We start from the raw sequence: 13,177 nt of genomic DNA, 5'->3' as shown, positions 1-13,177 counted from the left end.
GCGTGACCATCAATGAAATTTAATTAAGAAAAGCAAAATAAGTAGTTCATGCTATTCTAAAACGTGTACATATGCATATGTAATCTGTGCTGAACTGAAAAGGCTCATCCGAAAAAGAAATGCAGTATTGTAGTTTTAACCCAACGTTTAGTCACATTACTGCAGCTCGTGGTTGATTCATGCTCACAGGTTTTGTCAGACGGTCATTCTTTGTCAAGCACCTCTCGAGAGTGGAAACTTGAGGTTGTAACCGCGTTGGAGAAAAACATTTCCCATCAGATATTATCTGCCGCGCATCTGCCCGCCTCTTTCCTGGCGGATCCAAACAAAGCCCTCGACCCGAATAGCGCGCATGTTCTTTTACGTGATGTGTTTCCATGCATGATACGAGGTGATGAACTCTCGCTTGCTGTATCTGAACAAATAGAGTCTATTGCAGTTCCTTTGCTCAACTTCCCCTCTAGAAAAGAAACATAAGTGTTGTTTTATGAGGCAGGTTTGACTAGAACTATTGGTTTGATTTGAACAAACCCTTTGCCTTAAAAAGCAGATACTTGTAAGCAGGTCCTAATAATGACAATACAAGCCTCATGTGCTCACGATTTCTGCCTATTAAAATGGAGTTAATCTCAGCCATGAAAGTGTATATGGAGTTGCAAAATGGATTATTTTATTACAAAACATTTCAAGGTGGAGTGATCTTAAAATTAGACTTCCTCGTTTATCCAGGTTTTCCAAAAATCCTGGTTCTTCAAACGGAATCATGCCGAATTATAATTTGAAACGTCTTGATTTGTAGTTGTTCAGAAGCTTGTTTTACATCAAGTCGCCTTAAGACCTACTTTGCAGTCTCGACAGCTTTTTCTACCAGATAAATGATGAGCTTGTCCAATAGAAAGTGAATTTATTTGAAAATATACTGTGAAATCAGTAGTTAGTTTACTGCGTAATTTTAACTTGAATGCACATTTTTAGAGTTGGATTGATGAAGTCCTTGGAACATTAGGTTTGGATTTGGCGATCAGAACGTTTTGCTGTTGAAGGCACTCTTGAATAAGTTTAGCAGTGTTTAGCGGTGGCGAAGCAGGGTATTACGGCCCATCATCATCTTGGGATATGGGAAAAAAAATGAGGCAAGAGTGGTTTTCCGTCCAGATGTAAGAAACCAGAGCATCTTCCAAACACATGACTTCGTGTTTAAAGTGGCTTTCACAGGCAGCCGTGCCTTTAATTCCAGTTTTATGAAGTTCGGTACAGTTGGGGCGACGGCAACGTGTCAAACTTTCCTTGACTTAAGCATCTTCACAGTTCGACCCAGATTGCTCTGATTCTTTTTTTTTTGTTCTTTTTGTTTTTCTTGTCTGTGTTTCAGCTGGATCAGCTGGTGATCGACTCCGCAAAAGAGAGGAAAGATATGGAGATGAAACACTCGACTATTCAGCAGAAGGTACAAGAGCTCCTCCAAACATCAATAACCCACAAACCCCCAGCCGTGGCACACTATGTAGGGCCAATCATAAAATATTAGTTGAGGCTTCGCAGCACACTGTTAAACTGAAACCAAGCTACAAAATCATATTGTTGATGCGAAAAACGAAATATCCTTCGCTGCTCTGCTCTCTTTGGGGTTAACCTTTTGAAGCGGTACACGAAGTGAAGCTTTCGTCTGATGTACTGCGCACAGGTTTATGAATAAAGTAATAAAGTTGCTGTTATTACAGCAGAGCAGTTTATCTTTCAGTATTAAGGCTGGACTTGATGGGAGATTTGAACTGGATCCTCACATATGACGTGCAAGTGTAGTTTTTTTATGTAGTTGATGCCTGTTCTGCAGAAATGTGATTATTTATGGCTGAAATTACCCTAAAGCTGTGGTGATTATTTATGGAGTCAGGAATTTGAATCAAGAAAGCTATGGGACAGATTTTTCTGCAAGATCGAGAATTGTGATGGGCTTCCGAAGACAAAAATTGGTGGAAAAATGTGTATTTCCAATAATCTGGTTCAGTTTTGTTGAGTTTTTCTCCAATTAATTCTTCTGCTGTGCACCTACATCTTAACCCACATTGGAGTTTCTATGCTTTTTGTTTGTAGTTGAATCTTGGTTTCACTATTCAGTTCAACTAGGATTATCGTTATTAACTCAGTGGTCCGTTTTCACGAGCGTGGCTTAGCTTAAGTCAGGACTAAGACTTGGTTAAATTAAGATATTTAAGCAATGTGTAAAAAAATACCTGAAAAGAAAACCTTACAGGTGTGTATCTGGACATAGAACAATGACATTTTCAGTTAAGACAACTCAAACATGCATCTTAGTCTGGGACTAGCTTAAGTCTTGTCTAGTCGGTTATCAATATTATTAAACATGGCTGCCTTCTACGGCAAATTTAAAAACGCGAGTATATACGAAGTGAAACGTCTTTTTAAACGTCCTGTAGATGCTTTGTAAAACACTCTTCTAGTGTTATCTGTCCGTCGGTAATGATTGTGATTCATGCGGCTGTGACACGATCCAGCTCGACCTTCATCATCTCTGTGTCTATTTTCTCCTCTTCTCTCTATCTCTGGCTGTATCAGCAGCTGTTAACCTGCTCTCTCTTCTTTTCTGACTGTTCATATGAGGCCGTGCTGCAGGTGAGTCCGTCCGAACGCTGCATGAATCGCTCGGACGCCTGCATGAATCAGCCTCATTAAACGTGCGCTTCATGTCGGCGTGTGGCGTGAGCAAAGCGAAGCATTGTAGGTAGCAGGTAATCACTATTGTACTTGAAGAAGAAAGTGCTCCAGGACGCAGTCGACGGTCTAAATGTTTAATGCTCTGCTGGGATTGGCCGAGCAGATACATGAGCCGCAGTTAATGAATTCATTCATTGACCGCACGCGCACACACTCACTAGAGCTTTCCTGAAGGGGAGGAGCCAGCAGTAGACGGCAAGGTCTGAAAACATGCATGGACGTACATAAACACACACCGTAAATAGAGGCTCAGCGATGGTAGACCTCTCCGACGGGACGTCCCAGTAATGTTTGGAAGTTAGGTGCAGCGTCACTGCTGACTCACACACACACACACACACACACACACACACACACACACACACACGCTCGCTCAGCTCTGTTCGGCATGAAGATCTTCAGCAGGTTTCACTATGTGTGGTATCTGGTGAGTCAGGCATGGTTTTTTTATAGTTCATGTAGTCTGTTTAGACTTTAAGCGGTTATGAGCATGAATGTGTCTGATGGTTCAGTTTGACTTATTTCTTACTAAATACTGACGTTTTTCTGGTCATTGTCTCGTGTAATGAATTGTTTGGTTTTGCTGAGTCTGTTGTGGCTTGTTTTAATGTAGCGCTGTTTCACCAAAGGCTTTTTTTTATTTTTATAATAATAATTGGTCTATAAAACCTATACATACAGGTTTGCATCTGCATTGATTAAATTCTATGGCCGGTAACAGTTTGAATGATTTTAATGGTTTATAACAAATATGGATAATAGGATAGAGAAAACGGATGTGATTTTATTTTATTTTTCATTTAATATATTTTAGTTATATGTATATATAATTTATTTATTTGTTTGTTTGTTTTTGTATTAAAAATGTCAGGTTTGTAATCATATATTATAATCGCATAAATTAATATTCCATCGTCACTTAATGTGGAGATATTTTCAGTCAAATAAATAATTGTATTTTATTATGCTTGCTTCATAATGTATTCAAGAATTATTTAATAATATTTAAAAACTACAGCTTTTCAATCAGACTTTATTTGTTTTATAATCATCATGGTTATAAACCTTGACATTTTGCTTTGTTCTCAGAATTATCTCCTCAGAATTGGTCAAATTCTACTTAAGATTTCTTTGAAAATATTTTATTTGAGACTTTTTGTCACATTTATGACAGTTACAGGCTTAATATGTTTTATTGCAACAGACAACATGTTCATTATTCATTAAGTTCATTAAGATATCTGGTAGTACAAAAATGATCTTCAGGTCACTTATGCAACTGTAAGTATTTATAGTATTCAGTATTTATAACCTAAAGGAAAGAGGTTGTTCTGTTCTTTTAATAAGAGCTGTAGCCCCATTGCTTTAATCCTGGCAGCCTACATCTATGAAGCGACCCGGCTCTTGTATCAGCTCACGGCTGCTAGATCAGGTTACAGAGAAATGGAAACCAAATCTGCTTTTTAATAACAGTTGGTGCCGTCGTGTTGCTGGCCTTTCTGTAAACATACAAGTGAAGGGTCACACTGAAGGTCACATTCGGAAGTTCGCTTAGAGGTGATTTTTTTTTGTTTTAATGGATCCCAAAAAAGTCAAAAAAGAACCCAGTTCTGTTAGTGTTCACACCTTTACCGTAAGTGGATTCAGATCTCGTTTCACTTCAGATCTCAGTCCGCTTTCTGTTTACACTGCAGATTTCTGTAACTGAACCAAAATGTTCTTAATTATAACATTAACTCCTAATATTTATATTATTGTTATTAAGTTTGTGCAAAAATTATATATTTATGCAACATTAATTAGGCTGTCCGCATAAACTCTCAGGTTATTATTTATTCCTTTGGGGTTTTTTATAATTACAATTTTTTTGGTACCTTTTTACACTACAGTCCAATTTTTGTCCAACTAATTTGCAATTTCTAAATACGCCGTTTTAATTCGCGTTTGTTCACAAAAAGAACACTCTTAAATTCCACAATTTAAAAAATGTAAGATTTGTAAATGCAAATGAACAAAGATCCTAAATGAATCAAACTTGTATCGTTCAGAATCACTTCACGATACCCGTTTCACAAATCAAACCTTAGTGTAACTTTATTTATCTAAGCGCTATAAACTATTAATTAAAATCTTTACTAAAAGATTAACTGCATCCAAAATAAATTTTTTGTTTACTTGCATAATTTGTGTGTAGAGTTTATTTATCATGCGTATATAAACGCCCACATGCACGTATGTTTTATTTAAAATAATTTAGTGTTAACCCGGCTGACGGCGAGACTTGCAGTTGTTCGCCGCTGTACGCCGGAGATGTTGCGTAAGATCTGTTAGTAGTGCGGTCTAGAGCGGATCAGACTGGATTCCCGCAGCATGCGGGTCGGGCTGTAAACTAACCTCCTCTACTAGTATGTCACTCTTATCTGTCTTCAGCTGCTTGAGGTTTCGCAGACAAAAACGCAGGATCCGGTGACGCTCTAGTGTTACTGGGGCTCTGCTAGTCTGAGCTCAGCCCGGGCTTGACTTAACTAGTCTGAGCTCAGTCGAGATCACCTGACATTTACAGGAAGCAGTAGGGCTGTGTAAAAAATATCTGGAGCAACTTTTCCTTCAATAAATGTTTCATTTTCTGCTTAATAATAGTGCGGTAGTTAAGTTTAGGTATTGGGTAGGATTAGGGATGTAGTATAAGACGTGTTTAATTAGCACTAATAAATGGCCGATGTTCGAGTAGTATGCATGCTAATAAGAAGCTAGCTGCATAGCTGTACAATAAAGTGTTGAGTATTGACTCGTAAACCCCAAGAATAAATTAGCCTAGCCTGTTTTCAGTTAACGAATCGTAGCGCAGTAAGATTTGTGCTTTTGATTTGAAATCTGAAAATTCGTTTCCTGATTCTGTGCATTTTATTACACCATTCAGTTTTTTCCAATTGCGACGCTTTTATCGTTTTAAGTGTCATCCGTTAGCAAAACGTTGGCTTCCGTGTTGAGTGTTCATACGTCGTGCGTATCGGATGTTGATATTGACTAATGATTACCGTGTTGAGGTCCGAAAAGCTCATTTCAACACTTCTGTTGCAATCAGGACTTCTCAAATGACGACACCAAGCTGGAGTACAATGTGGACTCGGAGAACGGGATCGTCATGGAGGGATACCTCTTCAAGAGGGCCAGCAATGCCTTTAAAACCTGGAACAGGTCTGGGACAGTAAAAAATAAGACGACTAAATGTTCATTGTCGCTAACTACGTTTTCTGTGCAGGCGGTGGTTCTCGATTCAGAACAATCAGCTAGTTTACCAAAAGAAATTTAAGGTATTTTAAGACGACGACGACGACTAGTTTCTAACTCCTGCTGTGCGTTTAGCACTCATTTCGGCATTTTATTTCAGGATAACCCTACGGTTGTGGTGGAGGACTTGAGGTTATGCACCGTCAAACACTGCGAGGACATCGAGCGCCGATTCTGCTTCGAAGTGGTTTCTCCAACGAAGTGAGCTGAAGCATACAATTCTGATTCATCGGTTGTGATTCGTTTTATTTTCCAAGGAACACACTGTTTAAATGATAGTCTAATTAGTGTCGCAGTTATCAATTGTTGATTGATTGCAAAATGTTTTTGGAAGGAAATTTCTGGTTATATATGAAATGCAAAACATGTATTAGTGTAGGCGTTCCGTTTGTTGCAAATAGTATTAGCTATTAACTAGTATTTTTGTGCAACTAGTGTATATGTAACCAAAGCGATTAAAATACTTTTCAGTAATTGCTGAGTTAAAATAAATTAGTCTTGGTAACACTTTATTTTAAGGTGGCTTTGTTATACGCTAGCATTTAAATGAACTAGCCCCAAGCATATAGCAACTTAATATTACTCAGTACTTAAGTATATAATTACACTGTAACAAGGACATATTAAAATAAAGTGTAACTTTATTAGCGTATAAATGCTACAAAGACATAAAAAAGAAGGGGGAAAAAAAAACAAACACAATGTGCATTAAGAGTTGGTGCGTGAAAACCTTTGAATGGAATGGACAGAATTAACTTTTTTTTCTTTTTCTTTTTTGGTCAGTTTGTTTTAGTATTGTCCTTCACAGGCTACAGAAGATAGTTACATAGTTTCCCAGAAGACAAAATAAGTACTTTGAGCAAACATTCAAAAGTTTTCACACCCCTCCCTTTCCCAGCTCTTATTGCATGGTTATTTGCTACACTTTTTTTCTTCCTAAAAATGATTTATTGCTGTGTTACTGGAAAACAAAACAAATTACAGAAAAATGTGATGATTATTATTTTTTCAGTTCGCATGTCATGGATGTTGTTTGTGTTGAAGGAGCTGTATGATGCAAGCGGACTCCGAAAAGCTCCGGCAGGCCTGGATCAAAGCCGTCCAAAACAGCATCGCCACAGCCTTCAGAGACAAGGCAGAGGACGCCGAGGTAGCACCGTTTCCCTCTCACCCAGCTAGCCTTGCTGACAGCTAGCCTTGCTAACGGTGCGCTGTGTTTGTCAGAAGATGGACAGGAAGTCGTCCACGTCGACGGGCAGCCTGGACTCGGCCGGCGAGGTGAAGGAGAAGAGTCTGAAGGGTGAGAGCGCGCTGCAGAGGGTCATGGCCATCGGCGGAAACGGCGTCTGCTGCGACTGCGGTCAGCCGGAGCCGCGCTGGGCCAGCATCAACCTGGGCATCACGCTCTGCATCCAGTGCTCGGGCATTCACAGGTGTGTGTGTGTGTGTGTGTGTGAGAAGATAGCAGACATTGCGTTGTGTGCTTTAATAACGGTGCCTGGGGTTTGTTTGTTTCTTGGTCAGGAGTCTTGGCGTGCATTTCTCGAAGGTCAGGTCTCTGACGCTGGACACGTGGGAGCCTGAGCTGCTCAAGGTGAGTCGCCTTGAACATACGGACGCACAGATGGTGGTTGAGCAAACAAACATCTGTCCAGATGCTTCGGAGAACAGCGGCAGCTCTTTCATCTCCTAATCATCTCCTAATCAACAGTCGCGCTGGGGATCGATGTACAAGTTTTGTTGGGATATCTTCGTTTGTGGCCTGGTTCCACAAAATCAGTCATACGTGTCAGATATTTATTCAGCTGTCAGATGATGTATAAATCTAAATTTTGCAAAACTATCGATTCGTGGTTTATGATAGGACAATATTTGGCTGAGATGCAACTATATGAAAATCTGAAATCTGAGGGCGCAAAAAAAAAACAACTAAACTAAATAACGAGAAAATCACCTCTCAGCGATGCATATTACTAATCAGAAATGAAGTTATGATAAATTTACGGTAAGAAGTTTACAAAATATCTTTTATATCCTAATGATTTTTGTCATAAAAGAAAAATCATTTTGGGCCATACAATACATTTTTGGCTATTGCTACAAACTGGTCCAGCTTTTGAATAATATTAACTCAAGTTCTTCTGAAGTAGCAATGCACTTCCTTTTTGTATAGCTGATGTGTGAGCTGGGAAATGGTGTCATAAATCAGATCTACGAGGCTCGACGGGAAGAGTTAGGAGCCAGGAAACCACAACCAGGAGATCCCAGGTACTGCCCAGGAACCCAAGTTCGTTTTTTTTGTTTGTTTAATTGTAATTATTGTTCATGGATAAATACATATTTTTATAGGTAATTACAAATGAATGTTTTTTTAAGCAAGGATGCATTTGATTTGATTAATATTGACAGTAGTTTTATAATGTTTTATAATCAGAAATTTATGTTAAAATGATTTCTGAAGGATCGTGTGACACCGAAGAGTAATGATTCGTATATGTGTGTATAAGTATGTATGTATATGTTTGTGTTTCAATACTATTTAAAAGTTTCGTAAATAGATAGATTTAAAAAAAAAATTGTCTCTTCTCCTCAAATTCAACTGAAAAAATTATGCATTTTTTATAAATATTTAAAAAAAATATTGATTTCTGATTTTTTAGCATCATTGCTCCAGACACATTATCCATCAGAAATTATTGTAATATTCTGATTTGCTTTTTTTTAAATATTGGTGTTAATGATCAGTTTCTTGTGCAGCAAATCTGAATATTAAAATGATTTCTGAAGCATCGTGTGACAGACGAATGAATCTGAAAATACAGCTTTGAGAAATAATTGACATTTTAAAATGTTTTAACAGAAAGTAGTACAGTAAAAGTACTTCACGGAAAAGACTTCTTTAAAGACCTTTAAAAAAAAAACCCACATAGCCGTAGATCAAATTTGAAATAAATCATCTAAATGTATATGTAGTTTTCTGATTCGTAAATTCTGGTTTTAAGAGTGCCGTTAAACGTGGAGCAAGAACAGCCGAGATGACTTTCTTCCTTCGCCCGTTAAAAGTTAAATGTCTCCTCAGGCACGAGGTGGAGGCCTACATCAAAGCCAAGTACGTGGAGCGCAGGTTTGTAGAAAGACGCTCTGAAGAGCAGATCAGACAGAAGGTCTTCTCCCTGAGTCTCAGCGGCGGCGGCTGCTCGGACCCCCGAGCCGCGAGAGGACCCCCGCTGCCTGCAGCGTCTACGTCTTCCTCGGGTGAGGGGAGCTGGCTCGACGACTGTGTGTGTGTGTGTGTGTGTGTGTGTCCTCCTAACGCTTCTCTGGCCTTTTGTGTTGCTGAAGCCAACCACGAGCCTCTCTTCTGTGTAGATGAGCTTGATTCCCTCTTCTCCTACTTTAACTCCTCCGCCAAGCCCTGCTGTCGTAAGTACAGCTGTGTGTGTGTGTGTGTGTGTGTGTGTGTGTGTGTGTGTGTGTGTGTGTGTGTGTGTGTGTGTGTGTGTGTGTGTGTGTGTGTGTGCGTGTGCGTGTGCGTGTGCGTGTGCGTGTGCGCGTGCGCGTGTGTGTGTGTGTGTGTGTGGCCGAACTCACTGCTGCCTCGCTCTCATTTCACCTCTAAGAGCCTGAGAACTCACATAAACTGAGGTCAAGTAAAATCGTCACTTAGGTGTGAACTGAAATAACTGAATTCGGTGCGTATCAAGTTTAGTTTTACTTATGTTTTTAACTAAATGAAAATCTAATGGAAAAAAAAAAACTACGAAGACATTTCGAAACGACAAAACGAAAATAAGAGTGAATTAATAAAAACGGCTAAAAGTCAACAAAAGAAAAACGTAGACAAAAAAACAGCATAAATGCAGAAAATAAAATACACAAAATAAAATCTACATTTTGTTCATATCAAAATGCATTTTGATTAACTTTTTTATTTTTTTGTGTAGTAGTTTTTTGTAGTATTTAGCACTTTTAATTGTATTTATTTGTTAAATATTTTGCTTTTGTTTATTTTTTATGGTGTTTTTTTTCTTTTATATGTTTGGTCTTCATGTAGTAAATAGCTGTGTTTTATTTTGTATTAAATATTTATTTATTTATTTAGTTTTGGACTGCAGCGACTAACTGCACACGATAGGTTATTCCTTTTTAAAATAATCAGTGCTTTATTTTCAAATAATAAATGGTCCTGGTTTTAGTGTAGGATTCATCAGTGCATGTATAATTAAAATGCATCGAATTACAGACGTATCATAGATTAATGAATGCTGTTTTATTTTTATTTTACTGACTTTCAGCAGAAAAATAAAATGTAGTGCATTTAGAAACTGCTGCTTTTAGCTGTTATTTAGCAATTTATTGAATTGTAACTTTAATAAGCAGAATTAACTTCACATCAAATGTAGTTCTCAGTTGATTTAAAACACCCTGCTGGCTGTCATCGTCTTACTCACACTTACTCCATTGTCTTCCATTTCTGTGCGTTTCTATTAAACACACCGACTGCACCGAGTGTTTCTTAAAGCAAGACTAAACGGTAAAAAGCACATTTTGGCTAATTATGCAATCATGGGGAGGGGTGGAGGCAAAAAAAAAAAAATTCTGTTGGTATTTTGTTTAATTTTTTTAGCTTACAGATTCGGCAAAGAATTTTAACTTCTGTGCATCTTTGATTTCCACAGTGTTTTGTGATGATTGGATATAATGGTACACATATACATAATCGGACCAAAATCAGATTTTTCTAAAAAAAAATAAAATATTAATTTGAGACCGAGAATGTTTATTAAGTCCCCAACAGCAGGTTGACATATAAAAAAAATAACGTGTTTTTTGACTTATTGATATAAGATGCATTTAATTTGACCTTATCTGTTCGGTGACTCTTTCTCTGCATGAAATATCATTTATTAAAAATCCATAATAGGGGCACTATTGTGTTTGCATTACACTTTAACATAAAATGATTAATGTGAGCGTTGATGGTTATAGTTAAAAAATAAATAATTGTGTGTGTGTGTGTGTGTGTGTGTGTGTGAGACAGTGAAAAGCCCGGACGGTGATGTGCAGAAGCTGTCAGACGGGAGCCGAGAGAACGACGCGGGTCAGTCTCCTCGGGAGCAGTGCTCGGGGTCCACTCTGGGCCCCGCTCTGGGGCCGTCCTGCGAGCCGGGCCTGCAGCTGTACTGGGCCTCGTTCTGCCGCAGCCTGCCGGACATGGCCGAGGCGCTCGCTCACGGAGCAGCCGTCAACTGGAGCAACACCGACGAGCAGAACAGGACGCCCCTCATCATGGCCGTTCACGGGGTGAGCCTCACACACACACACACACTCTGACACACACACATATATATATATATATATATATATATATACACACACACATATATACATGTATGTGTGTATATATATGTGTGTGTGTGTGTTTGTGTGTGTGTGTCTCTGTGTGTGTCTGTGTGTGTGTGTGTGTCTCTGTGTGTGTTTGTGTGTGTGTGTCTCTGTGTGTGTGTGTGTGTCTGTGTGTGTCTGTGTGTGTGTGTGTGTGTGTGTGTGTTGTCGATTAAAACTTATGACACACAATACTTATTTTACATTTGAAACATGAAATGGTCCTGTTTTCGGTCCTGTTTGGTCCGGACTCAAGCAGTATTGTGGGTAATGAATGCCGTGTGTCCGTCTCAGGGCTCTCTGGTCACCTGTGAGTTCCTGCTCCAGAATTCAGCCGGCGTCAATCAGCAGGACGATCTGGGCCGAGGACCTCTTCATCACGCCACCATCCTGGGTCACACCGGGTCGGTTCGGCCTCCTTCTTCTGTAATCTCCTCCGCTGCGACTCCAGGTTTTCTGACGCGATTTCCGTTTCTGCTGCAGGCAAGTGTGTTTATTTCTAAAACGGGGAGCCAATCAGAACGCGGCGGACGTGGAGAGCCAAACGCCGCTTTCGATCGCGGTCGAGGCAGCGGACGCTGATATCGTCACGCTGTGAGTTGCCTTCTTTCTTTTCCCGTGCCGTTTCCAGACTTCCGTTCGTGGCTGAGCGTGTTATCTGTTTCCGCAGGCTTCGGCTGGCCAAGATGAACGAGGAGATGCGTGAGTCTGAGGGACCCTACAGTCAGTCAGGTCAATACAACTCTAACAGCCCTACTGAAGTGCAGTATCGCAAATGTATGGAAGAGTTCATAAACCTGCAGCTCAGAGACTCCTAACATGAGCGTACACACACAGGAGGACTGCTGGAATGAGAAGAGAACCATTAGAAGATGCTGCTGGAACATGTGCAATAACTAGACGTGTGTGTGTGTGTGTGTGTGTGTGTGTGTGTGTGTGTGTGTGTGTGTGTGTGAGAGAGACTGTGTGTGTGTGACTGTCGGTCTGTAGAAGTAGTGTCATGATAACTGGGCGTCGGTGTATTCATGATCATTCTGGCACATTCCTGATATTAATCACTCGGTATAAAATCAGTGTGTTTATGAATATAATATTAGTGAAGGTGTGGTTGGTCCGTACCGTTCTGGAGTAGACAGCACTGTACTTGACCAGATAATAATCAGTAATTGTTATGAGCGCATGTTTTGGGAACGATAATAGTTTCAAAATCTAGATTTAAATCTATTTTAGCACAAAGTGTAAATGTTTTTTTTTTTACCTTAATCTTATGTAGAGGCCTTGTGTTTTATGCAGATCAACTGAAGTTTTGCATAATTTACAGAAATATATAAAAGGAGACGTTCACATTTAACATTATATAAATAGTTATCTTTTTTTCTGTAATATTGGTAAAAGCACACACACACACCACACTTAATCACATCCAACATAAAACTTTTTCTTTAGATAATATAAACATGAGTATATATATATATATATATATATATATATATATATATATATATATATATATATATATATATATATATAAAAATCCACACACACATGCATGGATATATTTTCAAGATATGTTTACATATTAAATAGATTAGTTTAAAATATAAATATAGACATGTAAATATTTTATAAATATATTTCTCTCTCTATATATATATCTATATTTTATTTTATTTTTTTCTAAATGGGTGTGTGTGTGTTTATGCGTAATAAAATCAGAACATTTATTATGCAAACAGAATAACGTTCTTTACATAATCACTAAAAT

General features: G+C 38.7%; 1 protein-coding gene across 13 annotated transcripts in view; it reads left to right on the top strand.

The window, feature by feature from the left end:
• The window catches only part of LOC122334045 (arf-GAP with coiled-coil, ANK repeat and PH domain-containing protein 2), a 28,476-nt gene that overhangs the window by 13,615 nt on the left and 1,684 nt on the right, over positions 1-13,177 (top strand). For 2 of the 13 annotated variants that reach the window (XM_043231944.1, XM_043231935.1), the window contains 15 exons: positions 1,373-1,447; positions 2,578-2,634; positions 5,822-5,934; positions 5,999-6,050; positions 6,128-6,228; positions 7,072-7,177; positions 7,252-7,460; positions 7,552-7,621; positions 8,201-8,295; positions 9,107-9,282; positions 9,370-9,450; positions 11,069-11,331; positions 11,707-11,816; positions 11,896-12,006; positions 12,083-12,851. In XM_043231944.1, the coding sequence (XP_043087879.1) occupies positions 1,373-1,447; positions 2,578-2,634; positions 5,822-5,934; positions 5,999-6,050; positions 6,128-6,228; positions 7,072-7,177; positions 7,252-7,460; positions 7,552-7,621; positions 8,201-8,295; positions 9,107-9,282; positions 9,370-9,450; positions 11,069-11,331; positions 11,707-11,816; positions 11,896-12,006; positions 12,083-12,230 (1,767 nt within the window). In that variant the 3' untranslated portion in view covers positions 12,231-12,851. Of the gene's footprint in view, positions 1-1,372; positions 1,448-2,577; positions 2,635-5,821; positions 5,935-5,998; positions 6,051-6,127; positions 6,229-7,071; positions 7,178-7,251; positions 7,461-7,551; positions 7,622-8,200; positions 8,296-9,106; positions 9,283-9,369; positions 9,451-11,068; positions 11,332-11,706; positions 11,817-11,895; positions 12,007-12,082; positions 12,852-13,177 lie in introns of those variants that run through there. The other 11 variants (XM_043231938.1, XM_043231945.1, XM_043231937.1 and 8 more) reach the window with 11 other exon arrangements.

The sequence above is a fragment of the Puntigrus tetrazona genome, unplaced genomic scaffold, assembly GCF_018831695.1.
Source record: "Puntigrus tetrazona isolate hp1 unplaced genomic scaffold, ASM1883169v1 S000000472, whole genome shotgun sequence".
NCBI classification, from domain to species: Eukaryota; Metazoa; Chordata; class Actinopteri; order Cypriniformes; family Cyprinidae; genus Puntigrus; species Puntigrus tetrazona.
Note: the sequence above shows the minus strand (reverse complement) of the source record. Positions and strands in the feature narration are given on the sequence as shown.